General features: G+C 57.0%; 10 protein-coding genes across 10 annotated transcripts; 5 read left to right on the forward strand and 5 right to left on the reverse strand.

Annotated features, from left to right (window-relative positions):
- Positions 1-84: 84 nt before the first annotated feature.
- Positions 85-699, reverse strand: GLRG_02814 (uncharacterized protein; the record flags this gene model as incomplete). Its single annotated transcript, XM_008093499.1, has 1 exon — positions 85-699. The coding sequence occupies one exon, from the start codon at positions 697-699 to the stop codon at positions 85-87; it is 615 nt and encodes a 204-aa protein (XP_008091690.1).
- Positions 700-1,026: 327 nt separating this feature from the next.
- GLRG_02815 (DASH complex subunit Dad4) lies at positions 1,027-1,399 on the forward strand (the record flags this gene model as incomplete). The annotated part of the gene is made up of 4 exons (XM_008093500.1): positions 1,027-1,083; positions 1,139-1,183; positions 1,237-1,321; positions 1,371-1,399. Coding segments are annotated over 4 exons (216 nt in total), but the record flags the coding sequence as incomplete, so codon positions are not given.
- Positions 1,400-1,981: 582 nt separating this feature from the next.
- Positions 1,982-4,467, forward strand: GLRG_02816 (actin; the record flags this gene model as incomplete). The annotated part of the gene is made up of 4 exons (XM_008093501.1): positions 1,982-2,165; positions 2,228-2,548; positions 2,605-4,328; positions 4,435-4,467. 4 exons carry the CDS (start codon positions 1,982-1,984, stop codon positions 4,465-4,467), a joined length of 2,262 nt encoding a protein of 753 aa, XP_008091692.1.
- Positions 4,468-5,082: 615 nt separating this feature from the next.
- GLRG_02817 (bZIP transcription factor) lies at positions 5,083-5,968 on the reverse strand (the record flags this gene model as incomplete). The annotated part of the gene is made up of 2 exons (XM_008093502.1): positions 5,083-5,535; positions 5,753-5,968. 2 exons carry the CDS (start codon positions 5,966-5,968, stop codon positions 5,083-5,085), a joined length of 669 nt encoding a protein of 222 aa, XP_008091693.1.
- Positions 5,969-10,610: 4,642 nt separating this feature from the next.
- GLRG_02818 (amidohydrolase) lies at positions 10,611-11,649 on the reverse strand (the record flags this gene model as incomplete). Its single annotated transcript, XM_008093503.1, has 4 exons — positions 10,611-10,892; positions 10,989-11,189; positions 11,240-11,473; positions 11,548-11,649. The coding sequence occupies 4 exons, from the start codon at positions 11,647-11,649 to the stop codon at positions 10,611-10,613; spliced, it is 819 nt and encodes a 272-aa protein (XP_008091694.1).
- A 1,313-nt stretch (positions 11,650-12,962) lies between these two features.
- Positions 12,963-13,722, forward strand: GLRG_02819 (pterin 4 alpha carbinolamine dehydratase; the record flags this gene model as incomplete). The annotated part of the gene is made up of 3 exons (XM_008093504.1): positions 12,963-13,139; positions 13,284-13,346; positions 13,489-13,722. The coding sequence occupies 3 exons, from the start codon at positions 12,963-12,965 to the stop codon at positions 13,720-13,722; spliced, it is 474 nt and encodes a 157-aa protein (XP_008091695.1).
- A 541-nt stretch (positions 13,723-14,263) lies between these two features.
- GLRG_02820 (fatty acid hydroxylase superfamily protein) lies at positions 14,264-15,399 on the reverse strand (the record flags this gene model as incomplete). The annotated part of the gene is made up of 4 exons (XM_008093505.1): positions 14,264-14,917; positions 14,976-15,119; positions 15,186-15,297; positions 15,386-15,399. The coding sequence occupies 4 exons, from the start codon at positions 15,397-15,399 to the stop codon at positions 14,264-14,266; spliced, it is 924 nt and encodes a 307-aa protein (XP_008091696.1).
- A 2,331-nt stretch (positions 15,400-17,730) lies between these two features.
- Positions 17,731-19,834, forward strand: GLRG_02821 (ATP synthase regulation protein NCA2; the record flags this gene model as incomplete). The annotated part of the gene is made up of 2 exons (XM_008093506.1): positions 17,731-17,747; positions 17,842-19,834. The coding sequence occupies 2 exons, from the start codon at positions 17,731-17,733 to the stop codon at positions 19,832-19,834; spliced, it is 2,010 nt and encodes a 669-aa protein (XP_008091697.1).
- A 1,556-nt stretch (positions 19,835-21,390) lies between these two features.
- Positions 21,391-22,309, forward strand: GLRG_02822 (Ras family protein; the record flags this gene model as incomplete). The annotated part of the gene is made up of 3 exons (XM_008093507.1): positions 21,391-21,420; positions 21,596-21,863; positions 21,999-22,309. The coding sequence occupies 3 exons, from the start codon at positions 21,391-21,393 to the stop codon at positions 22,307-22,309; spliced, it is 609 nt and encodes a 202-aa protein (XP_008091698.1).
- Positions 22,310-22,852: 543 nt separating this feature from the next.
- GLRG_02823 (uncharacterized protein) lies at positions 22,853-24,633 on the reverse strand (the record flags this gene model as incomplete). Its single annotated transcript, XM_008093508.1, has 2 exons — positions 22,853-22,957; positions 23,029-24,633. The coding sequence occupies 2 exons, from the start codon at positions 24,631-24,633 to the stop codon at positions 22,853-22,855; spliced, it is 1,710 nt and encodes a 569-aa protein (XP_008091699.1).
- Between the last annotated feature and the right edge of the window lie 577 nt (positions 24,634-25,210).

Genomic DNA, 25,210 nt, shown 5'->3' on the forward strand with positions numbered 1-25,210 from the left:
TAACAGCCGCAGGTCTGCAGCACTCGTCGTAGGTGCCATCCACCAACCACCCATACCAGTAATGCGGCACGGCTGTGAACCACTCTATTTGAGGACGGTATGCGCCCCGCGCGCCTCGAGGTACTGCTCGGCCGCGCCCTGCGGCAGGGACCGGATCAGCCCGAACACCTCCTTGTCGTGATAACGCAGCCGCGTCTTAGGATCGACGTACGGCGCTGGTAGGCCCGTGATGTCGCAGTACCGCTTCGTGTGCGCCAGCGACGGCGCCGACTCGATGTTGGTGTACGTCACGTTCGGTCCTGGGGCACCACTGCCGCCACCGTTGGGCCGCAGACTCTTCTCGAGGACCAGCTTCGAGAGGCTGCGTGAGGCTTGGGCGAGATTGGGGTTGTCGTGGCCGTTGCCGGTTGGATTCGCGGGCGTCGAGGTACCGCTCGTCGAGAGGCCGTCTTCGCCGCCTCCTTGCTTGTCTGCGGCAGGCGTGGCCGCGGCGCTGGCTTCCTCTTGCTGGGGGGTCGCCATGGCTGAGGCCTCGCGACGCGAAGCATCGCCGAGGATGGTCTTGATGTTCTTGTTACGGCGCTGGTTGGGGCGCCAGGACGGGTTACGGAAGCTCTTGTGGATGGAGTGGATGTCGAGCTCGTCTAGGAGCGCTTGGTGGGCAATCTGTGCCTCCGTTGCTTCTTTCGGGGCAGCCATGATTTCGTGTTCGAATTATCGTGGGTGGCTAGGTTCTCGGACAGGATCTCGGGGTCGTTGCCGGTCGAATTGGAGGAGGGCGGGTGGTCGCACCCGAACACCATGTTGAAGCGATGGCAGGGGAGCTTATTTTGCCGCGGCTGACCGCCTTAATAAGCATCTCGGTGAGCTCGGTGTGAGGACCCCCGAGGTTAATGCAACTGGCTTCCGTGGGGCATTACTGTGAGTAAACAAACACATCACAAACACAGGCACAACGAGCCCAGACAAATGGTATAGCAGCAACCCGTCGTACCTGGTGAACCAAATGTTCTGATTTATCAATAGGAGAGTCCTCATGAACACCAGCAGAACTTGCTGCTCTCTCGCATCATCACCAATGTGGTAAGGCTCTCAGCGTCAGGCGACCATAGATCAACGCGACTCACACGGCAATTAGGAGAAACTCAACGAGGCTGTCGTAGTCATGAACAGAGCGCTTCAGGTACGTTTCTTTACTTGATAACTGACTAGGGCAGTGGTTGATGGTGCGCCCAGGAAATCAACATCCAGAACATGAACGTCGAGCTTGTCGCACAGATGTTCAAGAACTACCAATCCAACGTTTTGTTCCATCTGGAGGGTAGGTCCGCCGCTATGATGGGTTTGATCCGATACTAATTCCATGCCAGCAACCGATAACCTGAAGCCTCCTTCATAAAATCACTTGAGATTTTGAGAGAGTTTGGGATATGGATGAGGAATGAGACAAGATTGATGAACCCGATTCGGGCCTGGTTTACAGCCCAGAAGCCATAGAGCAAATACCCTGAGCAGAAGAAGCCACCACTGTTCTCACAGCTGGAAACCCGTAAACCGTCGCTTGACTGATTGATTTAACATACAAGATTCATCATAACCATCGTATCTTGCACTTTATCTAATGACCCGCGTTTTGAGAGAATCTGCGAGCCTGAGATGCGATCCGGGGAACCAACTGGCACACACTGTAGGGGGGTCGCACTAAGATCGCAAAGCCGCCCTGTGACTCTCTGCAGCGGCTAGGGGTCCACTGAAATTCGCAGCCTCTCAGCCTCGCAGGACGGGCACATTACAGCTTCAACAACCATAATCGAATAGACGCATTGAACCTGCCGCACGTGACGCAAACGCTTTTTGTTGGCTTTTTCCGAGGAAGGCGACTAGGCACGATCGACTTCGATCCAAACAATTGCTTTCCGTCACCTGAGTATGGTCTGTCGCACCGCGACACCCTAAGACTTGACCACGAACAGTCGTCGCGATGGCGCCCTCAGCAACGGGCGAGATTCCGCCTCTACCCGCGCCCCCGGAGAGAACATATCCACCAGCGAAAATCTTCCCGGTGAAGGAAGCCAAGTTCGAGAAGCCAATTCCGGTGCTGCACGATGGACGGGAGAAGGCAATGGCGCAGTCGTCTGGGGGTGCGGCTATCGTCATCGACAACGGTAAGCTTCCCAAACGGCTACAGGCTGGTACGAGCTCTTCCCTTGCTAACCGTCATCGCCAGGCTCTTCGGCCGTCCGCGCCGGATGGTCGTTTGAGGAAAATCCACGGTTGATCATCCCCCCGATCATGTCCAAGTACCGCGACCGAAAAGCCGGGAAGACGTACTCTTTCGCCGGCAGCGATTGCTACGCCGACACGACGGCGAGGAGCCACATTCGATATGCGCACGAGCAAGGGACGGGCATAGTCAGCAACTGGGATGTCATGGAACATGTTCTCGATTACATATTTCTCAAGCTCGGCATGAACGGCGACGATGCGTCCATAGACTTACCCATCGTCATGACAGAGGCCGTGGCTAACCTGCCCTACTCCCGGAAATGTAAGCCGACCTCGTAGGAAGGAGCCTTAAGAACTGTCTGACTGACGTCCACGCAGCAATGACGGAAATCATATTTGAGTGTTACGGTGCTCCATCACTGGCGTACGGTATCGATTCGCTCTTCTCTTACGCACACAACAAGGGAAAGACGGGCATAGTGGTGTCGTCATCCTACACTTCCACGCATATAATACCCGTTTACAACCACAAGGCGGTGCTGAACCAAGCCACGAGGCTCAACTGGGGAGGATGGCATGCAGCAGAGTATCTTCTGAAGCTGATCCGGCTGAAATACCCCGCCTTCACGGGGAAGCTCAACGTATCGCAGGCTGAGCATATGCTTCGCGACCACGCATACGTCTCGACAGACTACGACAACGAACTGCGGAGCTATTTAGACTGGACCGGACTCGAAGATCGGGACATCGTCATTCAGTACCCCTTCACGGAAGAAGTTATTGTGCAGAAAACCGAGGAGGAGCTGGCACGTATCGCCGAGCGAAAAAAGGAGAGCGGTAGGCGCCTGCAGGAGCAAGCGGCAAAGATGCGTCTGGAGAAGCTCATGCGCAAGGAGAACGAGCTCGAATCACTAAAGAAGCTCCAAGCGAAGCTGGAGCAGCAGACCAACAAGAAGGAGGTCAGGCGGCTTTTGGACAGCAATGATCTCAAAGACGAAGCAGCGCTGGAAAGAGCCATCGCGACCTTGGAGAAGGCGGTAAAGAAGGCACGGACCAAGGATGTCGGCGGCGACCCCGCCGAGGAGCAGCAGGAGCCGGTGTTTGACCTCTTGGACGTGCCGGATGAGGAGCTCGACGAGGCTGGTATCAAGGCAAAACGCCAACAGAAACTCATGAAGTCCAATCACGATGCGCGCGCGCGCGCCAAGGCTGAGAAGGAGGCTGAGAAGGCCCGCATCGAAGAGGAGAAGCGGCTGGATGAGGAGCGCCGGGAGAACGACCTCGAGGGCTGGCTTGAGGAGAGACGTCAGGCGCGCGCCGTCACGCTGCAAAAGATGAAGGAGCGCGAGCGCCTCAAGCAGGACCTCGGCAACCGCAAGTCGCTCGCGTCGCAGATCCGCATGAAGAGCATCGCGAACCTCGCCTCGGACAATCCGACCAAGAAGCGCCGGCGCGGTGGTGACGACGACACCTTCGGCGCCAACGACGACGACTGGGGTGTGTACCGCCAGATCACGGTCGGCGACAACAGCGACGACGAGCAGGAGGAGGAGAACCTCGAGGCGAACCTCAAGACTTACGAGGAGGACCTGCTCCGTTACGACCCGGAGTTCACGTACGAGGACACACACGAGGCGCAGACGGACTGGTCCAAGTCGATGCTGCACGCCTTCGCGCGCGGCCCGCGGCCGTTCGACGCCGGCTCCCAAGCCGAGCTCAACCAGATCCACCTCAACGTCGAGCGCATCCGCGTTCCCGAGGTCGTGTTCCAGCCGTCCGTCGCCGGGGTCGACCAGGGGGGCCTCGTCGAGATCATCGGGGACATACTCAATCAGCGCCTCGGCGGCGTCCCCGACCGCGACGACTTCCTCAAGGACATATTCCTCACTGGCGGCAACACCCTCTTCCGCGGCTTCGACGAGCGCCTCCGCCAGGGCCTCAGGCCGCTGCTCCCCGCCGACTCGCCGCTCGCCATCCGCCGCGCCCAGGACGCCCTGCTCGACGCGTGGAGGGGCGCCGCCGGCTGGGCGGGCTCGTCCGCGTGGAAGGCCGCCACCATCACGCGGGAGGAGTACCAGGAGAAGGGATCCGAGTACATCAAGGTAAGCAAGTCTTCGTCACCCCTTTACCCCCCTATCACGTTCTTATCCTCATCTCGCGTCTATTCTTGTTCCTCCGTTCATGAAACGCTAATCTTGCCCTCCACAGGAGCACGACCTAGGCAACATGTCGTATGTATGATTAATCGAATAGGAAAGGGGGGGGGCGCTTTTTTAATCAGTCTCATCATATAAATCAAATGAAAAGCAAGCCTCGTTGCCTTCGTCCTTATGTGTGAGTCTGTCCGTCACTCATGTAACCCGGATGCCCTGGGCTCAAGGGCAAGGACGCGTCGTCGCGTGACGGCAGACGTCAAGTAGTGGCAATGCAACGTGATTCAGCAAAGACTATCTGCGATGGGAACTGGGTCGAGCCAAGGTCTCCGATGCTGTTAATGAGCGGCCAGCGGAGTAGCTCTGCCGCTGCCGCATGGTCATCACCTGGAGAAGGACCCATATGAACATTGCGCAAGACAACAACGCCGCCGGGCGGTTGGTTTCCATCAAGTCCTCGATTTTCCTCCTTTCACACGTTCCGTCCCGTGTCAACGTCGCAACAACCACCAAACCACCCTCTCTCCCTCCCTTTTGATGAAGAACTCAAGCCCGAGGCCCAACAAAACAACCCACGAAAGGGGGGTGAACGAGTGACATCAAAATTCTGTTGCTTAAATGTCGCAGCGGCTTCATTGTCGCGGTCCGCTTGCTGTGAGTAAGTCGGGTCTCTTTTCGACGCGCTGTTATTTCTCAGGCGCGCTCACATAGAAGCGGTCGGAGCCGGGAGGCTGTCCGGCAGCTGGGGGTCAATCTCATCACCCTCCCGTCGCGTTTCCTCCTTCATCTGCTCAGGCTGGAAGGCCTTGTTTGTAAACTGCTGCCTCTCTGCAAGCTGTTCCTGGGCCTGCAGACCGGCCACCGCCTGCGCGACAGCTTCAAGAGGGCCAGCGCCTGCATTACTGGGAGGGATTTCCGGGCCACTCGTGGGAACCGCAGGAGCCGGCATGGACGGGTGTTGGAGGTTGACGTTGGGTGGAGGCTGAGGGACTTCGCCCTGAACGTCAAGCAAGCGCGACTGAAGGTGGATCACGTACTCGCGCAATGCGTAGTTCTCTGACTGCATCGCCTTGTACTGCTGCTCCATTTCCATGTAATCCCTTACTTGTTGCTCGAGTTTTTTTATGTATCCCTCCTTGCGTTGGCGGAAAGCTCTCTATGATACAGCAAGTCAGCCCAAGCCCATCATCAAGTTATAAAGAGAGTTTGGATGGGTGCGCTGTATGCAACAGGTTTGGCAGCAGTGAGTGGTCGGTCAGACAGGCTGACGAGCCCCGTAGTGGAGCGAGCGCCGCAACAAACTTCTGCAGCATGCGCGGTGTAATCACGCGCCATTGACCCAACGCACCCATTATATATTATGAATATCGTACCTGTGCAGCTCGGTTCTGAGCGGCGCGCTTCGATTGCGACAACTCGCGCTTAGCTTTGCGCCCCTCTGCGGTCTCGTCCAACGCCATGCTTGACGGGGGGGAGTGGGGAGGAGGCGCCGTGGAGGGGCCGGCAGTCACTGCAGGCGGTACAATCGGCTGCTGTTGCTGTTGCTGTTGCTGTTGCTGGGGTTGCGGAGGCACGCCAGCGGGCATCATGTTGACGGCTGGCGCGTGGGTAGCTCGAGCTCGGAGATCAGGATGGATATGCGCTTCGGAGTCGGTGTGATTGTTGACTATCGGCGGCAAGACGTCAGTAGGTGGCGAGGTCGAACCGTCACTATAGCCATGAGCAGGCGACGCGCTCGGTGGGTTAAGAGCTTGGGGACGAGCTCCGCGGGATTGGGCTGTCGCGTCGTCTGACGGGTTGGGCGTGGTGTGCTTGCTTAGTAGCTCAAGCTGCGCGTGCAGGTGGGCGTCTGTGGAGATCATATATCATGTCAGCAAGGAATGTCTAAGTTTGGTGCGCAACCAGGACTTGTCAAAAAACAGATGGTTTCAAGGACCAGTGAAATTCGGGGCTGTTTTGGCATGATATAGCGCGGGAGATTACAGCTTGATGTAGGTCCCGGGGAGTTCTGGAGTCCCTGTAGCAGCAAGGGTCCGGCCAAGTGTGGAAGATGCGCCGTGAGAGGGCGAGAGAGGCGTGAGTGTTAGCCGCCTGAGTGGCCGAATCTCCGCAATATTCCGCTTCGCCTTTGCTTCAAGCGACTTGTCGCGGAGACAAAGAGAGGAAAGGCGCAGCTCAGACAGCTGCTAAGGGACTTTGGGGAGTCGGCTGGTGGAAGGGGAGCTGATGGGGAAAAGGGGGGATGATTACATATCAATGGTGGTGAGGGAGCGCGATCTCTCCTGGGATGTAGCAGGTATTGCAGATTGTAACGTAGTTTAAAGTGAAGAAGGGTTCGTCTCACACAAAGTACACTCGACCCGGGCAAGGTACAATGTACGAGCAGTAGTGTAAAGATGAGACAAGGCGGAAAGCTAGACGAGCTGCCGGCACTGGAAGACGAATTGAGGTAGAGGCGTGTGTGAGAGTGAGAGTGAGTGTGAGTGAGCGAGAGGGAAAGGAAGGAAGAGGGTGATGGCAGAGGAGGATGATACGGGATCGACGGGGAGGAGCAGAGGTCTCGGTGGTCGGGTGGGAGCTGCAGGATGGTGTGAAGAAACAGGATAGGATATTGGGATGGGATTCGGAAATCAGAGAAAGCAGAAACAAGAAAGACCAGCAACTACTCACCTGTGTTAGTGGTGGTATTCGCAGAAGGCGAGGGCGAAGCGCTCTGCATCTTCAAGCTCCGGTTCTGACTCAGCATGAAGTGGACGGGAGAATTGATGACTACAGGCACCCGGCCACGACTTATAAAGAGGGCCCGGACGAGCGACTGGATGAGACGGGGGACCGATGCGGCAGCTCAAAGAAGGATTATGTAATCGACCGGGACCCTAGCGCGTCGTAGAGGAGGGGAAACCTGACAAGAGTGTGGGTAAATCCGTACGTGGTAACGTAAGGTGTTGGGCAAGGTATCCGTAGGTACCGGGCCTGTTACGGAGAGGTAAGGAAGGGCCAAGGTGTGTGTGAGAGGGAGAGAGAGAAAATTGGCGAGGTAACGTAAGGCAGGGCAGAGAGAGAGGGTCAGGTCGCGTAGCTTGGACCACTTTTTGTGGTGATTCGGCGCAGCAGACAGAAAGCATGCAGTATGAGAGTATGGTGGTCTGGTGGCCCGTCCCTCGGTTGACTCCCAGGTATGGCCAGGTGCGGAAGGAAGGAGCTATGGTTTCGGTGATTGGAAAGGTGTGGAAGAGCTCAAGAGCCAATTTTGACGCGCTTAGTGTGTCGTGTCGTCCTGTTTTGGTTGCCAGCAGTTATGACCCAATATTTACGATGGGATGGATCGAAAGGCTTCTTCTCGCGAGAGAAGTAGGGGGGAAAAGGAGAAGTGCGTGGCTGGGAGTGAAGGATCGACTGGTTGGTCGATTGGCTGGCTGGTTTGGAGAGAAGGAAGGAAAGGGTTGGCCATGTACGCGTCGAGGAGGAATCTCGGTAAGGCGGAGAGGCAGGCGTGGCAGGCGTGGCAGGCGAGGCAGGCGAGGCCCCAGGCAGGCAGACAGCTTGTTGTTTCTTGCTCGCCCGAGGAAGGTACTTTCGGTGTGTACCTTTCTGATCTTGAGAGGTACCTTTCCTGTACACGGATAGCCTGGCTTCCTTACCTGGGTCTCGTCCCCCTCTCCTGCCTCAACCCGTCCGTTGGGGGCGCCTTGCGCCGCGAGACAGACAAGCTGGTGAAATAGGATAGGCCAGGCAGCATTCAATCGAGTGATAGGGGCAGACGTGGACGAACAGAGCAAGAACAGCCTTTCCATCTTAGCTCAGCTCGTCTACCTTTCGACACCGAACCTGAGCATTGCAATCTGGTCCAAGGCACCAATTCTGCAATCCTTCCCTACAGTCCCTCTCTGCGTACCTAGGTAATGCCGCAGCATGCCATGTTCGAATGTGCTTTACAGAGTTCGGGACGTCATTCCGGAGTGCAAAGCTTGGTCACCTACCTACCGGTGGGAGGCGAAAAAAGAAGACATAGAGGTTGGGCATACAGAGTGTCCAGACACGCACGCACCTCTGCCGCGGTATCCATACAGCGCCAACACTGGACCCTATCTGACACACTGCTTCGGTGGTTCTGGCAACGGAACCATGCATGTATTGTGAACAGTCGGCATGATACTCCAATGTATTAGTTTAGATTTCTCGAGCCATAGTCGTTATCGCCGGCATAGTCATCAAACCCTGTTTGTCAGCAATGTGACCCAGACCCTTCTGAATCAGGATTAATTACCTCATCCAAGCCATTCTCCACAAGACACCAATCCGTCACTCCCATTCGCCAATAACGGGGAAACACACTGCAAAAGGCGAGCCGACGGACTTTTCGAAATGGCCGACGAGAGCAGGGCGCCTGAGGGATCCATGCGGGGAGGTTATCCGCATCCTGGCGGAATACCTAGAAGAAAAGAGAAAGGAAAAATGAAAAAGAAAGAAAAGAAAAAAAAGGATATGGGGAAACGGATGCCCACAGGGCACATTCTTCCCGCATGGCTGGTTTGTAAGGTGACCGCCTAGCAACCGCCCAGCACAGAGGTGCCTCACCGAGAAGTGTTTGTTCACAATTGGTCATCGCCCCCCGCCAACGGCCAACTGCCAGGAAGGCCCTCTCCCCTCAACAGCGCGGACACCTAAGCGGCTCTGATAACATAACACCTGCCCTCCCTGGACGACCGAATAGATGGATTGTGGGGGGGGGGCAGGCTTTTCCTCGGCCAGCAGGAATCGCGACTTCCGACGTTTGACTTACATAATCCTGCGGGGCTTGGCGCGTGTGGCATGCGCCTGTGCTTGCTGCACTGAGTGGGGTCTGTGCGCGCTCTAGAAGATCTGGCCTGCTTGCCCGGATGACTCCCTGGCCAATGGCATGTTATTCGCCGTATTGACAGGCAGTCCAGACTTCTACTCGGCTCACTCCGTCCGACGAAATGGCCTACAACAGTGATGCAAGCCAACGGAGATATCCAAATGACACTCAGCGCCAGGTGTGCTGTCTTTGTACGCGTCCCCAAGCTCGGTGGCGGTGGCGATGCTATGCAGACTATATTCGACGTTATTCGACGTTATACGCCGCTCAGCTTAAATCCGCAGCTGTCCAACCTGCCTGCTTAGGAAGCGCCTCTTATTGTTATAGTTTGGGGGAGCGATATTTCAATCCTTTCATCCATGGAACGTCGTTTTCTGATCTGGCTACTTGGATCATGTCAACTACTTCAACCTGAATGGAGTGAAGTCACCTTCGCCATCCATCGACACCTACCTTTATTGTCAGTATTTCATGGATCCATCGGATTTGGAACATGAATTCTGTTCACCAGCAACGCCCATGCGACGCCAAGTTCTATGAGTACAAGGAGCATCACCAGAGCCTTGCTCGTTGGACTAGTCAGGCGAGTTCAGTAATCGCCATACCTCGGTTGAGGCACACATATTCCAAGAGCATAACAAACTCGGCCGGACGGTACTATCGAAGCAAGACCGCCAATGGCAACTGACCATATGTACTTCCGCCCTGCCCTCCGCTACCGGCGAGTGGCAGCTGCCACCATGATGTTCCTTACAAATCATCTAGTAAGACGTCTGTAGAACGTCCTGCCGAGTCTTGATTGGACCCTGCATACAAACAGATAACCTGCTACGCATCTTCTTGAAGGCAGATCTCGAAATAGAGCCACTAACATCGGTCAACATCTAATATTGGCCCCGCTTACTGGAGCATCAGGAGGGCTGTCTCGGCACTGCGTGCGTGAGTGCATGTATCCAGTCAGCACGTTAACCGCTAAGCTCCCCACCCCCCTGCTCCGAGCGAAGTCGACGAAGGCAAGCCCGGTTGTAAATTAACTGCCGAGATAGTCGACAATACCTACTGCGGCTGCTGATGGCATCATTGCCCTTGTTGGGAGCTCCAATGGTTCTGTGTTGGACGCTGAAGCTACGTCAAGCCACAGACCACACGTGGAAGGCATTCCGAGGCTAATAGGGAAGACAGCGTCGGACAGAGGAGCCGTGGCACGGGTTTTTTTTTTTTTGGCTCGCCAACAGGCGAGTCGCTGACTGATCGCAGGCGGATCCCCGCAGTGACAGCAAGCTGATGATTCTTTTCCTGGCGAGACCGTTACATTTCAGCGTTGTACCGATATGTACTGGCCAGCCATCGGGCAGTATACCCTTGTGGCAGTACAACGCACGACATGCGCCCTACGGGGACTTGAACAGCTTGCCCCCTTTCCAGACATGGGTGATGTTTTCCTTCTTCACCAGAACCTCAATGTCATCCAGAGGATTCTTGGCGACGGAGATCAGGTCCGCCTCGTATCCTTCCTTAAGTTGTCTGCTCAGCGGCGCCATTCCTCCGGTAACATCCTGGCCTTCGCGGTGCCTTCGCGGCATCATACCGTTCTCGACGGCCCAGTTCAGCTCCTTGGCGCTGTCCGTGCCGAGCGCAATCTTGATGCCTCTCTTGATGGCCAACTGATAAGACTACTTTGCCTTTTGTATCAGCTTCTCAGACTTGCGCGCGATGGAGATGGAGGGGGGGGGGGGGTAGCTGTGACGGATCTTTGCCTTGGTGGTCACGATGTGGTGGGTGGGGACGAAGATGGCGCCCTTCTCTAGCATGGCATCGGCAACCTCGTCGTCGAGGTACATGACGTGCTCGATGCTCTTGACGCCCGCCCTGAGCGCGGCCATGATGCCCGCCTTCCCAATGACGTGAGCGGCGACGGCACGACGTCTGCGGCCCGCCTCCTCTACGATGGCCTTGAACTTCTCGTCTGCCTGTCCTCCGGATCATCCAATAGGCTCAGGACGCCGCCGCTGGAGCAGACCTTGATGCACCGCGCTCCCCGACGGACGAGCAGTCTCACCGCCTCGGTGAAGTCGTCCGCGCCGTCGACAATGGACCAGGGCCCGCCACACTTGGCAAATCTCATCACCGTCCGGATGGAGAGGCCGTGCTGATCCCCGTGTCCTCCGGTGATGGACATGGCGGTGATGGCCGAGTACACGTCGGACCCTACCAGGCGCCCCTTCTCGATGGCGGGACCAAGTCCCCGGAATCTCTGCCAAGCTCTCGGATAGAGATGCATCTTGCCATCAGCGTCTCTTCCAGGTCTTGGACGGTGATGGCGCCCACCAGGGCGTTGGATCCCGGCAAGACGTTGAACAAGCCGGTGTCAAAACCAGTGATAACGTCGAGGCCGGTGAAGTAGGTGTGCACGTCCCAGAGACCAGGCATGACGACCGGAATATGGACCGGCCTGACTGAGCGGTATTTTCCCGGGACCCTGTCATGCTTGCTGACATGGACGGGGTCGCCACGGCCCGGGATGAGTAGCTCAGTTACGATGACAGTGACATCCAGTCCCGCCGCTTGTACCTCTTTCTCTGAAGGTATTCCGGAGGCTTACGAGGTGCTTCGAGCTGTGGTGATGGATGGACGCGAAAAGACATCCACCGCCGAATGCCGATAGTGGATATGCATGTTTCCTGGGCTGTCGGAGTTCGACAAGCCACGAGTTAGGAAGCTACTGGGTTTCGAATGTTGGCGGCTGCGTGAACTTGCGGAATCGTGTTGATGCAAAGGTAGAAGTGAAATCGGACGAATCCAGAGTTATAGACCACTTGCCGGCTCTCCTCATGGACGGATTCGAAGCGCGGGGTAGCGCATCCCGGAACTTTGGGTCAAGGATAACAGCATGCTGATACAAGCCCCCGAGCTTCTTGGCGGATTCGCGCCGCAGGAAGTGAGCAATTGTGGGACGGGGAAACGAGCTGCCAGATCAAGATGCGAAGGGGAGTACGATGGGCGATCCTTCGCGCGGCTCGTGGAAACCCTTACGGGCCACCGCCCTGGAACAATGACAACGTGGGACGTCAATGGCTGATGGCCTTCCATCGCTGGCCATCCCCTTCCTGCGCCAATGTCCGATCTGCCAATGGCTCACGCATGCGGAGTTGACAACACGGCGAAGACCATCCGTCTCTACAGGTCTGGTAGCTGGGCGGCAGATTGGCATTGTCCGGCGTCGAATTTTACCCCTGTGACCCTGCCGTTCCCCAGCTTTACCGGTTCGAACTCACTTGAAAATCACCGGTTCCCTCTCTCTCTTGGTAGCTGATTTATACTCGCCTTGTAGTAAAGGCACCTCGTAGTTCAACATGTGTTCATGTAAGAGAGAGGATGAGAATGCAAGAGACAACTAGGTAGGTGACTGGCCAATCTTATCAGGACCCCACCCGAGCTCGGCAGCGGCAGGGGTAGGTACATCCCTACACGGCAACCTTCAAATAGTCCCGCGGGCTCTTCTTCACTACCTATGTAGGTATTGCGCAGACGCTCTGCAGAACTTATATCACTGCTCACCCACTCCCTTTCTAACCATCTCCTCAGAGATGAACGCCTCGGTCCTCCTCCGCCGTCTCGCACGCCAAACACCGCGATCACTCACCGCATCACCACTTTTCTCGAGAGCACCGTCGTCATCGTCAGTAGCATCCTCATCGCCTCGGCCCGTCCAGCAGCCACACCGCCGCCCGCACCGCCGAGCCATGTCGACTACCCCCACAGCCCCGGCACAGGCCACAGCCCGCTTCTCGCAGGGCTCCGACGAGGCCTCGCTGTCCGCGACGCTGGAGACACTGCTGGGCGCCGGCCGCTGGGCGCTGGTGAACGACGGGGAGGCCGTGGAGAGGAGCTTCAAGTTCAAGAACTTTGCAAAGACGTGGGTGCGTGACACCTTACCTCCCTCCCTCCCTTCCATAGCGCCCTCTCATTGCCGGATCCTGGCCCGTGAATCCACCTACGCCGAGGCGTGGGTGAAACAACCCGACGAGGCATGTGGCAGGGACTGACGAGGCACATATATAAAGGACTTCATGACGGCCGTAAGCCTGCAGTGCAAAATCCACAACCACCACCCCGAGTGGTCCAACGTATGTCTCACCAGTCCATGAGGCTCGCTGCGTTCCCGTTCTTCTTCTTCTTCTTCTTTCTTCTTTTCTTCCAAACTGAATGAATCGGGCGGAGATGCAACACTGTACTTCCCCCGGAGCTGACGAACACGTGCGGGCCCAGGTCTACAACACAACTTTCATCCGCTGGACGACGCACAACCCAAAGGGCTTGTCGGGCAAGGACCTCAAGCTCGCTATGATCTGCGACGCCCTGGCCAGGGACTTCGGCGAGGTCGAGGTGCCGCCGGCCGCCGGCGTCGAGGGCGACGGCGAGGCCACCATCAGCTGCGGCATCAGGGGCCTGGCCGATAAAGCCGCGGGGACGGCAGGAGACTGCTGCACGCCCAAGAAGTGAGTTGGACCTCTGGCCCCCTTCCTGACCCGGCGGCTCTACTTGGCTTCGGGAACGAGGTCCGGCCCATCGTGGAGTGAGAATATCCTTGGATGGGACCCGCGCAAAGAACAATTGTAACAATCATGTATACTGTCAACGGACACAAAAGGGTTCAACCAGAGTGCGAAAGACAAAAAAGAGAAAAATAGTGAAGGTTGTGCTGTAATTGTAGTCTACTGTAATGCCATTTGTCTGGGTGGCCTTCCTATTATATACGGTAGAATTCGCATAAATCGTCATTTTCCCCCCTTACACAACCATCAATCTCTCTTCAAACGCCGCTCCAATGAGTAATTACGTAGACTTTGATGGCCTCGGCGTCGAGCCTCGTGTCATTTAGCGTCCTTGCGATTCCCGTTCCCGCCGCTTCTATACATCGTATCATGAGGTACCCAACCGGTATCCGGAGCTGCACTCGAAGCACTGCCCATGAGCGTGCTCCCCTCGGTACATTCGCGTGTCGTCTCGGTGGGGCGCCGAGCCAGAAAGGAACATGGCGCATTTACTGGGTCTTCTGAGCCTTGATGGCCTTGAGCTTCTTCTCGCGACGCTTCCTGTGGGCCTCGACACCGGCCTCGGTGTCGAGGCAGTAGTCCCACCAGCGGAAGCTGGAGGAGTAGTTGCCGATGAACTTCTCATGGTGGAGATCATGGTGGTCGGCGCCGGCCCAGAAGGGCAGGATGTGGCGCAAACTCCAGGGGAAGTCGTAGCCACTGTGGGCGTCGATGGCCTGGAAGAGGCGAAGGACGATCCAGGCGTACATGGTCAGGAGGTGGAGGTCACCGGTGAGGGTGACCCAGAAAATGGGCGAGCCGACAATGCCGATGCCGAGGAGCATGACTTCGATGGGCGAGGCGTACTCGGCAGCGAGGCCGAAGGGGGCCGAGTAGTAGTGGTGAAGCTTGTGGATAGCCTTGTAGAGGGGACCGTAGTGCAGGGCGCGGTGGAACCAGTAGTGCCATGTATCCTCCATGACGAAGAAGATGGAGATTTGCATGGCCATCTTCCATAGAGGAGGGAAGGGGACGCCGTACTCCATTCCACACCACGTGGCGAGGGGGTGGAAGAGCCAGATCTGGGGCAGTTCGACGGTGAAGTGGCTGATGAGGACGACCATTGCGCAGTCCCACTGCTCCTTGAGTGTCGGCATTTTTTGCTGTTAAGAAAATCAGGAACTATCATCTTGCCGGCTCCATTGGCGCGTTGCTGCTTACCGGTTGGATCTTATACTTGTGGAACCAGGGGATGAGGTCGCAGATGATGAAGGGCAGACTGCGGCCGAAGTAGACAGTCTCGTGCATGACGAAGCTCATGATGCCGGTAGCGAGGATGTCGTTTTGCATCCAGAGATACCAAGCCTGGGTGGAGGTAGAGTGTTAGCCAGATGGCCGGAGAGTACAATGCGCGGGGGGGTGTTGACGTACGGCCCAGAGGCGCTCGAAGTAGTTGAGCTGAACATTGTACTTTGAGACCTCCTCAAAGACGCTGAAGTAGGGCTGGGTGTGGTTGAAGGCCGTGTTGATCACGGTCGAGTTGCTGTTCGAAACAAAATCAGTGACCGTTGCTCCAAGATCTGGCCCAAGTAAAGGGGCTTTGAGGTTACAGGTACACTGGGCGAACTCACATGAAGGCGGCCATGATGGCGGGGGGTAGCGCAGTGTTGCGACTTTTGCTTCAACTAACAGATGCCGAAAGAAAAGAAGTGATGGTGGGAATGCCAAAGCCGGCAAAGAAGAAGTGAGTGAAATGAAAGAGCGCGGCCACACACACTCTCTCTCTTCTTCGACAATGCGCGCCGAGGTAAGAGTTAGGTTTGGGTTAGGGGGGAGAAAAAAAGACAGCGAGCGGCAAGGCGAAGGGTCCAGGGCTGGGTCTTGTTGAGGTTTTATCAATGGATCATTTCGGTTGACGGGGAATGGAAACGGCACCTGCAGCTAAAAGGTAACGGGCAAAGGTATTTTTTCCCATTGCGACTCTGAAGGTTAGGTAAAAAACTACTAGGTACGTAGGAACAAATTGTACTATGAAAACGCCCCTGAGTGCTGGAGAGGATGGGGTCCTGTTGGTGTGAAGGAGCCAATGGGAGGCTGTGTCTGCATATCAGGCCATGCAGTTCGTGGGTCTTTCCGTCTTCCGTGGTGGATACCGGCCAATGAGAGGCGCGGGCTCTGGTAGATGGGCCGGGCGGTGTGCAAGGTACGGAGTACCTACACTAGGTACACTAGGTGAGTGGGGAGGCACGGAGGGTACCTACAAGTATCCGTGGGTGGTAGGTATTCAGAGAGAGATTTCGAGAGGCAAAAGGACGTGCAAGTTGTGGCCCAGTTGGGTTGACGCCGCCAATCATAGTGGTTGAAGGGGCGGTAGTGGCGTTGATTCGAGTGCACGGTGCCTACATAGTATGGATCATTGAACAAAGCTTCTCTTTCCTTTCTGCTGTTTGCTGTTGACTCGTATTCAAGCTCCCAAGGTAGTGTACAACAGGCACGTTGCTGACAATGGCGGCAGCAGCAGCAGCAACAACAAACAGTCTGATCTAATGCCAATTTAAAATCGACGTTGAACCGAGAATTACCAATAGATATGTTAGATGGGAGGCCAACAATGTCTACTTGTCATTGGAGCGCCCCTTTACCCGCTCTGTGCTTGCCCCGTGACGAGCAATGCTAGGAGGCCGATTCTCTATGAAGTATACTTGATAGACTTGCCCTATCTTATCGCCCTGCATGAAGCACCTCGCACCTCGACTTTTTCCATGTTACGCCTATCAATTTGCGTTGCGTGGACGGCGCGGCCGGGCTGAATATAAGTCACTTAGATGTGTGGTACGTACCCAGCCAGGTACCTCAACACGAATACGAATATGGGGGGGGGGGAAGACGCATTGCACTGTTGCACGTCTCGCTGATGTCTTGGACTTGGCGCTACTAGTTTGGAGCAGTAGCTCTGGAGCCGGAAGATGGAGGAATGACATTTTCCCATAGCTTCTCAACTCTGCTAATACTCGATTGCCGACGCGATCCACCTGACCACTGGGTGTGCCGTCGCGCCACGGCGCCGCCTTCGTGTGCTTGTCAGAACGGGCCGAGGGCGTACCCCCTGTTGGGATGCGATGCTCTATCATGGTGAATTGACCGTTACTTATCGCCGCCACTTTTCCATTGGAACTTTTGGACACGGACAGAGGGGGCACATGGCACAATGGCGTGTTACGGTTGGGCTTGATCCGACCTATTGCTCAGTGACTTATATCCATAGCTTGTATCCGTAGTGTAGTGCACCTAGGTTAGGCTTTGTCAGCTTGTAGGTTAGGTAGTCCGGATGCTCTTTTGATAATTTCATCTTCCAGTTTTCAGCCACGATACATGCCCCTTGTGAAAGAACAGCTGCAGTGCCATCTGGCGTTGTGATGCTTATCCTGTATTGAACCTGTGCGTCCTAGGCTTCCACGCCGCTATCGAGGTAACACAATGTCCGGCACCGGCAGCCATGCAATATTCCCTGGCGGGCAAAGAACCGTATGCTGCCGTCATTCTCTCCATTTTCCGATTAGACTTGCACCCTTGCCAAATATGCGATTTTGACAAAGCTGTGGTGGGCCTGTGGTCGCGTTTCGCTTTGGGATGCTGTTCTTGGCGCGAAGCCGTGGCACCGATGCTGTCCCGGCGGTCTAGCTCCGTCAACGACTCCAGCTCACTCTGATGGCCAAGACACCTCAGGCACCCACCCGTCATTCCGCTCCCACCCTTCACCGCGTAGTTGGCCCCCCACAGGCCCAGGCCCGAGTGTTGTGTTGTCCGGGGCATTGGCATTTGCTTACCTGATGACGTCTAAACCAAACTTCCACTCGGTTCACTCTGTGTGTGTCTAATCCCAACTTCACGCGACTCCGGTCTTCACAGCCCCGGCCTCAAGACTCACGCCCGACGCATTAATGTGGAGGAGGAGTGCTCTGAGTGAGAAGCGATAATGTCTGTTGTGGCCGAGTAAGTATATTCCGTCCCATATTTCCCCCGCCTTTGACTTTCCGTCAACCCAAAAACAACCCGTTATTGACATCCGCCTTCTCCCTGCGCACAGCCAAGTCCGTCGCCTAGACGCGCAGCTGGACCGGATCCCTCTGGGCCTTAGCCTCTCCCAAGATGATGGCGAGCTTTCTGCTGAGGAACATGGCATTTTCAACTCTGCCGCGGTAGACGCCTTTTCGTCCCCGAGAATCGACGAGCTCCTCCGCATCGCGAGAGCTCTATCTACTACTTCGTCCTCGCTCTCCCTACTCCCTTCCCATAGGATCCACGCCCTTCTGCATCAGTCGAAACTCGCGGAATGGGATTTTCACGCGGAGCAGAACGAAGGGGCTGGCCGAGGTCATTATCAATCCGAAATCGAATGGCTACTCATCAGCAAAGCCACTGTGCAAACCTATGGAATCATCTTAAACGTTCTCCTGGACCAGATCATCCCCCTGAGCGACGAGATGTGGTACTGGGACGAGGTTTTGAGCTCTTACACTTATAGCAGTCTTTACACAGTCCAGACGTCGCCTTTACGTTTGTGGGCTCTGACCAAGGACGTCTATCGCGAGAGCAAGCACCGCATACAGAATCTCAGCCAAACGCCAGGAGAACTCGTCGAGTCCACGCGTATTGGCCTGTCTGATCGGTGGAAGCAGTTCTATGGCATCGTTCGGGACAGTATCAGGGACTCCTCGATCACGACCCTCCAGCGCAAGGTCCTTTCGCCGGTGGCCCTGAGTCGCGGTGAGGCCAGGAGAAAACTGGCACATCTCAGACGTTTGCGAGATATGATCGCAAGCGGCCTCGGCGTGCTGGTTGATGAAGGACTGACATTCGGCGGCGACGACGACGACGACAAGAGCGAGGCAGGTGTCAGCAGCCACGACTGGAAAGGTGTGGTGGAGAGGAGCGTGGCCCTCATGGACATGGTCCTCAAAGAAGCTCTTGTTCTCGAGTCCGGGGTTGCCGAGTTCGAGGACAAGGTGTTCGCCGGCGTAGAGGAAGATCCGGAACTTAGTATCCACATCGAGGACGCCAACGCTGTAGAAAAGCCCTCTGTTCTCGCCCGACGTCTCCTCAATATCCTCGATACCGGTCTCCCCAGCCATGTCGCCGCGGCGCAGATGCTTGTGCGCGACAACGGTCGCCCGTCACGCTTCATTCGGTACTGGTTGCCTGCGACAGCAGCTCTGCTGTCATCGACGACTATCCTCCGGCTTCTCGCCAACCGGCGTGCAGAGATTCTCGGCTGGATTCAGGATATTGGTGCTACCATGCGCGACTTTTGGTTCAACTGGGTTGTCGAGCCGACACGCAAGATTGTGGGAACTATCCGCCACGACTCAAGCAGCGAGATCGCCATCATGAGCCGGGACAGCCTCAAAGCCGACCGGGAGAGCTTGGAGCGCATGGTGGTGGACTTTGCCTTGGACAAGCCTCAGTTTGTAGGCAATGGTTCCTCCCTCAGCGACGCCCAGATCGCCACTATCAGGGCCAAGGTCGGCGAAGGAGACGTCACGCCGGTGCTCCGCGCATTTGAGAAGGACTTGCGAAGCCCCTTCGTGGGCGCCGTCAAGGGCGACCTAGTTCGGTCCCTTCTCATCCAAGTGCAGAAGACCAAGGTCGATCTAGAGGTGGCCATCAGCGGGATCGACTCTTTGCTCAAGAGCCAGGAACTGGTCTTTGGCTTCGTGGGTCTGACCCCCGGTGTGCTCGTCTCGATTGGCATTGTCCAGTATCTACGCGGCATCTTTGGCGCCCGGAAGGGAGCCCGTCACAGCCACAAGGCTGGGAAAAGTATCAGAGTGTTGCGCAACATTGACCGCATCTTCTCGGAGGCGACGCCGTCACAGAACAACCTTCTCTCGTACAAGGACCACGGTCTCCTTCTGTGCGAGGTGCACGTGCTGCGCAGCCTGATGCAGGGAGTGCTTCCCCGCGATAGGCAGAGAGAGTTTCTTGAGGATTTGGATGACCTCGCCAACCTGAAAGGCATTCAGGTGCAGGTTAGAGCGTTGGATCGAATTCGCTGGGCCTACGCCAGGTGGCTCCAGTGAATATGACGGAGGGGAAGAAATAGCCTTGGGCGCAATAACGATTCGCATGGATACACGGTCTTACAGGTTTCAGCATTCAGGTCACTTTTACTATGCACAGCGGGAACTGCCTCTCAGCGGAACATGTACCATATCTGTACATTCGCTGGAGGCATCACGAATTGTCAACAGAGCATCGCAAACTGGCACCGGGGCTTAGCAGGCGGCATTTGTCACCAGGGACAGCGGTTAAAACGAAAAGTTGATTCATTACACACAATTGCACATGATTACCAAACTGGTGGCGTTATTGACCGGAACAGGCTAGAAACGTAGGCTGGGCGTCAGAGTTGGCCAACCTCCCAGGGGGCATGGTGTGTGAGACTGCTGCCCCTTGTGATGATGAGCCGCCTACTGAGTACTAGAGTAGGTAGGTACTTTGGGTTCCTGTGACCAAGCTTTGGACCTGGACCCTGGGGCAAGACAGTGCGATGACGTTGCTTTGGAAACCCCCTCACCCCTCCCCCTGGCAAGCCTGGCGGAGGCGGGAGACCGATGGCAGCTTACCTAGCTGGCACTGAAGAGGCAAGGGGCCGCCGGTTCGGGATAACTCGAGGTAGGTAACGATAAAGACACCCCGGGACAAGAGCTCGTTGCACCGTGATGTCTTCAACGAGCCGGTTCCAGTGGTGTTCCTACATTCCGCTTCATTCTATGACCAGCAAGGACAGCCTATAGGTAGGACAGCATATTACGGTGCCCGGTAAGGAGACGCGACGGCGTCGGATCGGCGTCGGAGGGGAGGGAAGGTTGGAAGAGAAGCAAAACCTCCACGGTCGATCCAAGCGCATCTGCAGAAAAGTAAAGCGACGCAGTGTTACCAGAGAGCAGTGTAAAGAGAACAGCGCATTGCACACCTTGCAAAATAGAAGAAGAAGAAGAAGAAGAAGAAGAAAACAATCCTCTGAAGGAGCCAGCGTAATACACGTTGCCGACGGTATATTAACAGGTATCCAGCCGATCAAGTTCACTTCACCGCTGGGCAACAGATCCGTTAGTCCCTGTCCCAGCGGTTCCAGCCAGCACAAGCACAACAAGCACCGGGTCACGGTCAAGCAAGAAAAGGCCGGGTCGTGTCTTACCCCAGACGACAGCACCACTCTTCCCCCCCTTCCCCCCTCCCAAAAAAGCCAAGCGATTCGACGGGACACTACCTAGGTACGCTGCGCCGCTTTGCGCTACGTACCTCACAGTAAAGTGGACTGTACAGTCCCTCGCCTCAGGTCGCCTACTGCATCCCAGAACCGACTACATACCTACTACCTGCCTACCTATTCTACGAGCGTTAGACTGCCTAGGCCGATTTCCTGACCACGTCCCAAACCCGATTCCCTTCTTACCCCCCGATACCCCCGAATCCGACGACGAACATCGCGACAATCCTCTCCGTCCCTCCCAGTATTCCCGATCACAACAAACTCGCCCGATATCCCCCCTCACGCCGGCCCGAGAAGCAACGATTCCCTTCAAGATCGGCCCCTTCGGTTCTTAGTCCCTGACCACCCGCCGCCGCCAAAATGTCGAGCAACCGCAATTACGACTTCCTTGTATGTGCCAATTGCCGCTGCCCCTCCCTACCTCTCGTCCCGCCCTTTGCTCGAGGGGGGTTGCCCATGCCCGAGCGTACCTTCTTGAGGGCCATCTGCCCCTTTTCTCGTCGAAAAAACCCACCAGCGAAATGAACATGACATCGTGTTCACATGTGACTGACAAGCACTCCAGATCAAGCTGCTGCTGATCGGCGACTCGGGCGTAGGCAAGTCCTGCTGCCTGTTACGCTTCAGCGAAGACTCATTCACTCCTTCATTCATCACGACCATCGGCATCGATTTCAAGATCCGCACCATTGAGCTGGACGGCAAGCGTGTCAAGCTCCAGATCTGGGATACCGCCGGCCAGGAGCGCTTCCGTACCATCACCACCGCCTACTACCGCGGCGCCATGGGTATTCTCCTCGTCTACGACGTCACCGACGAGCGGTCCTTTAACAGTACGTCTCCCCTGGTGTGTTTGCGTTGGTATGGTCTTTTACTGCGAGCTGGCCGAGGTTCCCCGCCGCCACCGCAGACACACCCGTATGAGACAGGAGACAGGTGACAAGAAGCTGACCACTCTACCAACACAGACATCCGCACCTGGTTCGCCAACGTCGAGCAACACGCCACCGAGGGCGTCAACAAGATTCTTATCGGCAACAAGTGCGACTGGGAGGAGAAGCGCGTTGTGTCGACCGAGCGCGGCCAGCAGCTCGCCGACGAGCTCGGCATCCCCTTCCTCGAGGTCTCTGCCAAGAGCAACATCAACATCGACAAGGCCTTCTACTCCCTCGCCGCCGACATCAAGAAGCGCCTAATCGACAACCAGAAGAACGAGCAGCCCGCTGCCTCAGGCGTCAACGTCGGCGAGCAGAGTGGAGCCGGCGGGAAGTGCTGTTAAAGAAGGACACGGACGAGACCTTTGATTTTGCGCTGTCTTGAGAGAGAGAAAGAGAGAACAAGACTTGGTTGCGGCTTTTGTTGGTCGGTTCTGCGCTGCCGCCGGGGACACAGCGCATTGGGGCAGAAGACGTGCGAAGAAGGAAAGGCGTCCGGCATCATGGGGCTCATGGCCGACCTGGCCGCCATAGAGAGACAGACGAAGTCGGGGAATGGAAGAAATGATCGGGGAAGCCCAGAAGCAGTCCCGGGCATTGCGGCGGGAGGATGGGCGGGGAAGAGGGGAAATCACTAGTACGTCGGTTTTACGGTAGGCCGGTCGGCCGCGGCTGGGAGAGAGAAGGTACATGGCGGCGCTAACCGATCTGCCTGCCTACTCTACGGCCCCCCGCCCCCCCTTGAACGGAAAGAGAGCACTGTGTGGCCATTGTCATGTGGTTTCTTGCCGATAACGCCTTTCCCCGACGAGAGCAAATATCTGGCCTGGAGTTTCGGGTTCTATTTCTGGGTTTTATAATACATCTTTTATCCTCCTTCCCTCCCCTCAATCTTCGTCCGAGGCCAATGGTGAGGCCGAGGCCACTGATACAAGGCTGATAAAGTACCCTTCTATGTTATTCTTACAGGTGATTTTGATGAAGAAGCTGCTCTATGAGGCACGTCCATAGAGCCAACATAGTACAGTAAGGGCCGGCGTGGCCGCTCCGTGGGTCACCATACGACGTAGGTGTTCAACACAACGGTCGAACCGTTGGCCAGCACAAACTCCCTCCGGTGCCACGCGCGGACGAAACGCCGCGCCTCGTGCACGTCCGGGAACGACAGCACAAAGCGAGCCGACACGGCGTTCTCGTCGGGCCCGCCGCCCTTCTGCTGTCCCTCGGCGTCGACCAGCGGCGGCGGCGCGTCGTCGTCGCCGTCGTCGTCCCGCCAGCCGGGCTCGTCGTCGACCTCTTGGGCCTCGCCCGGCGTGACGGTGCGGTCGTCGAGCTTGGGCGCGAAGTAAGGACGCATGTGCTGCACCGGCCAGCCGAGGTTCCGCTCACGCCCGTCGCGGCGTAGCCAGTGGGTCAGCATGCGCTGGTCGACGGTGCCGCCGTCGATGCAGAGAATGACGTGGGAGTTTGCGCGCGGGGGCGGCTCGGGCGTCATGCTCAGCAGGCCCTGGACGCTGAAAGTGCCGAGGCGGGCCTCGGTCGCGCGGTCAAGCTTGTAGAGGTGCAGGCTCAGGGGCGCCCTGGACGGCGGCGCGAGGGTGAAGATTGAGGGGGAAGGCGCCGAGCCGCCCTCGACGGCGCGGGAGGCGAAGGCCAGAGGGGCCACGGCGGAGAGGAGGGAGCGGCGGGCGGCGGCGTGGCGGCGCTGCGCCTCCTTCTGGTAGGACTCGGCGGCGGCGTACGAGTCGAAGAGGATGAAGTAGCGGTCCATGGGCTCGAGGGTGCTGTAGTCGTACGCCTGCATCACCTTGCGGATGGAGGAGGACCAGCCGTCGAGGTGGTGGCCCTGGGGGCCGATGCGGTAGAAGTCGCTCTCCTGGAGGTTCGGGCTGGCGTTGGAAAGGACGAGCATGGCGGGGCGGGTGGCTAAGGACGTCGCCGTGGTGGCTGCATCGGCGGCGGTATCGGCGTCACCCTTGGGGAGAGAGTCGAGCCAGGACTGGAGGTCGTCGTGGTTGACGTGCCGGTCCTCGGACAGGTGTTGCTCGGCTTCTGCTCGCCTTGCTGTCCCCCCCGGCGCCGTTGATCCGGGATCGCGGTTCGAGAAGAGCTCGTTGAAGAGTGAGGGGCTCTCTCCTCCTGCCGCCTCGGCCCGGTCCTTCTTCGCACGCGCCTGCGACTCGAGGAGGTCGACGATGGCTGCGGACGACGCGTGACGCTCGGCATGTCTGGGTTTCTGCTTGAACTTGAGCACCTTCTGCTGGTACTCTGTCGTGTCGGGTCTCCCGGTGTCCGTGGACGTCAGGAAGCGGACCTTGACTTTCCCGCCCCCCTCGTCCTTGCTCGATGGGTTCGGGGCTCCCCTCCGGTTTTGGCCGTTGCTCCCGCGCGTCGATAGTGCCGAGGGGTCGTCGTGCGGGAATAGCTCCTCGAACAGGGAGGGGGGCTTCGGCCTCGGCTGGGTCCGCGAGGGCTTGTCGGTCCTCCGACCCGCTGCCGCGGAGAAGGGCCGCACCTCGCCGGCAGTGCGAGGCCTATCGCGCCATCGCTGCGTCGGTACGCGCGGGGGGGGCAACAGCGGTAGCCGTTGGCGGGCGGCGGTCGTGGTCATCCGGGCAACTCCTCTTCGGGTCAAGCTGCTCAGCCCTCGGAGGTCAGCCCATTGCATGGGGCCCGGAGGGAAGCTGTGTCGCGGCGAGCGGGCGGCGCGTCGTTCGTTATTGGCTCTGAATTGTCGTCGTGGGAGTTTGGTGAAGGAGCGGAAGAGTTATTCGTCAATTCAAAGTTCGTGAGGGACGAGGTCGGAGCTGGGCTTGACGGGCTTTCTTCGCTGGCCGCCCCGGCGATGCGACGTTGGACACTTGCAGGGAGGTACCCCCGTACCCGAGCTGGGGTGGGGCCGGTGCTGGAAGGAAAATTGTTAGGGGGGACTTTGAATTTTTCACCTAGGTACTGATCCATGGCGGTCCGTCATAGGGTCGCTCAGGTACACAATATTGTGATAGAAACATAGTCCCCAGTAGTCAATAGGGTAAATGCCCAGATACCTCTCTAGTATTTCTGCTTGAACCTCATATCGTGTTATGTATCAGGCATGAATACTCTCACTGTGTTTCTATGCCTGCTAAACCATAGAAGTCAAGGGCCCTTTTAGGATAGAAGTACTATAAGCCTACCGTTAGCTGGTCTACCTGTTTGAATTTTTCACAGGTCACTTCTCTGGATGAGCGAGCACTTACACGAGC

This window comes from Colletotrichum graminicola (assembly GCF_000149035.1).
Source record: "Colletotrichum graminicola M1.001 genomic scaffold supercont1.8, whole genome shotgun sequence".
NCBI lineage: Eukaryota > Fungi > Ascomycota > Sordariomycetes > Glomerellales > Glomerellaceae > Colletotrichum > Colletotrichum graminicola.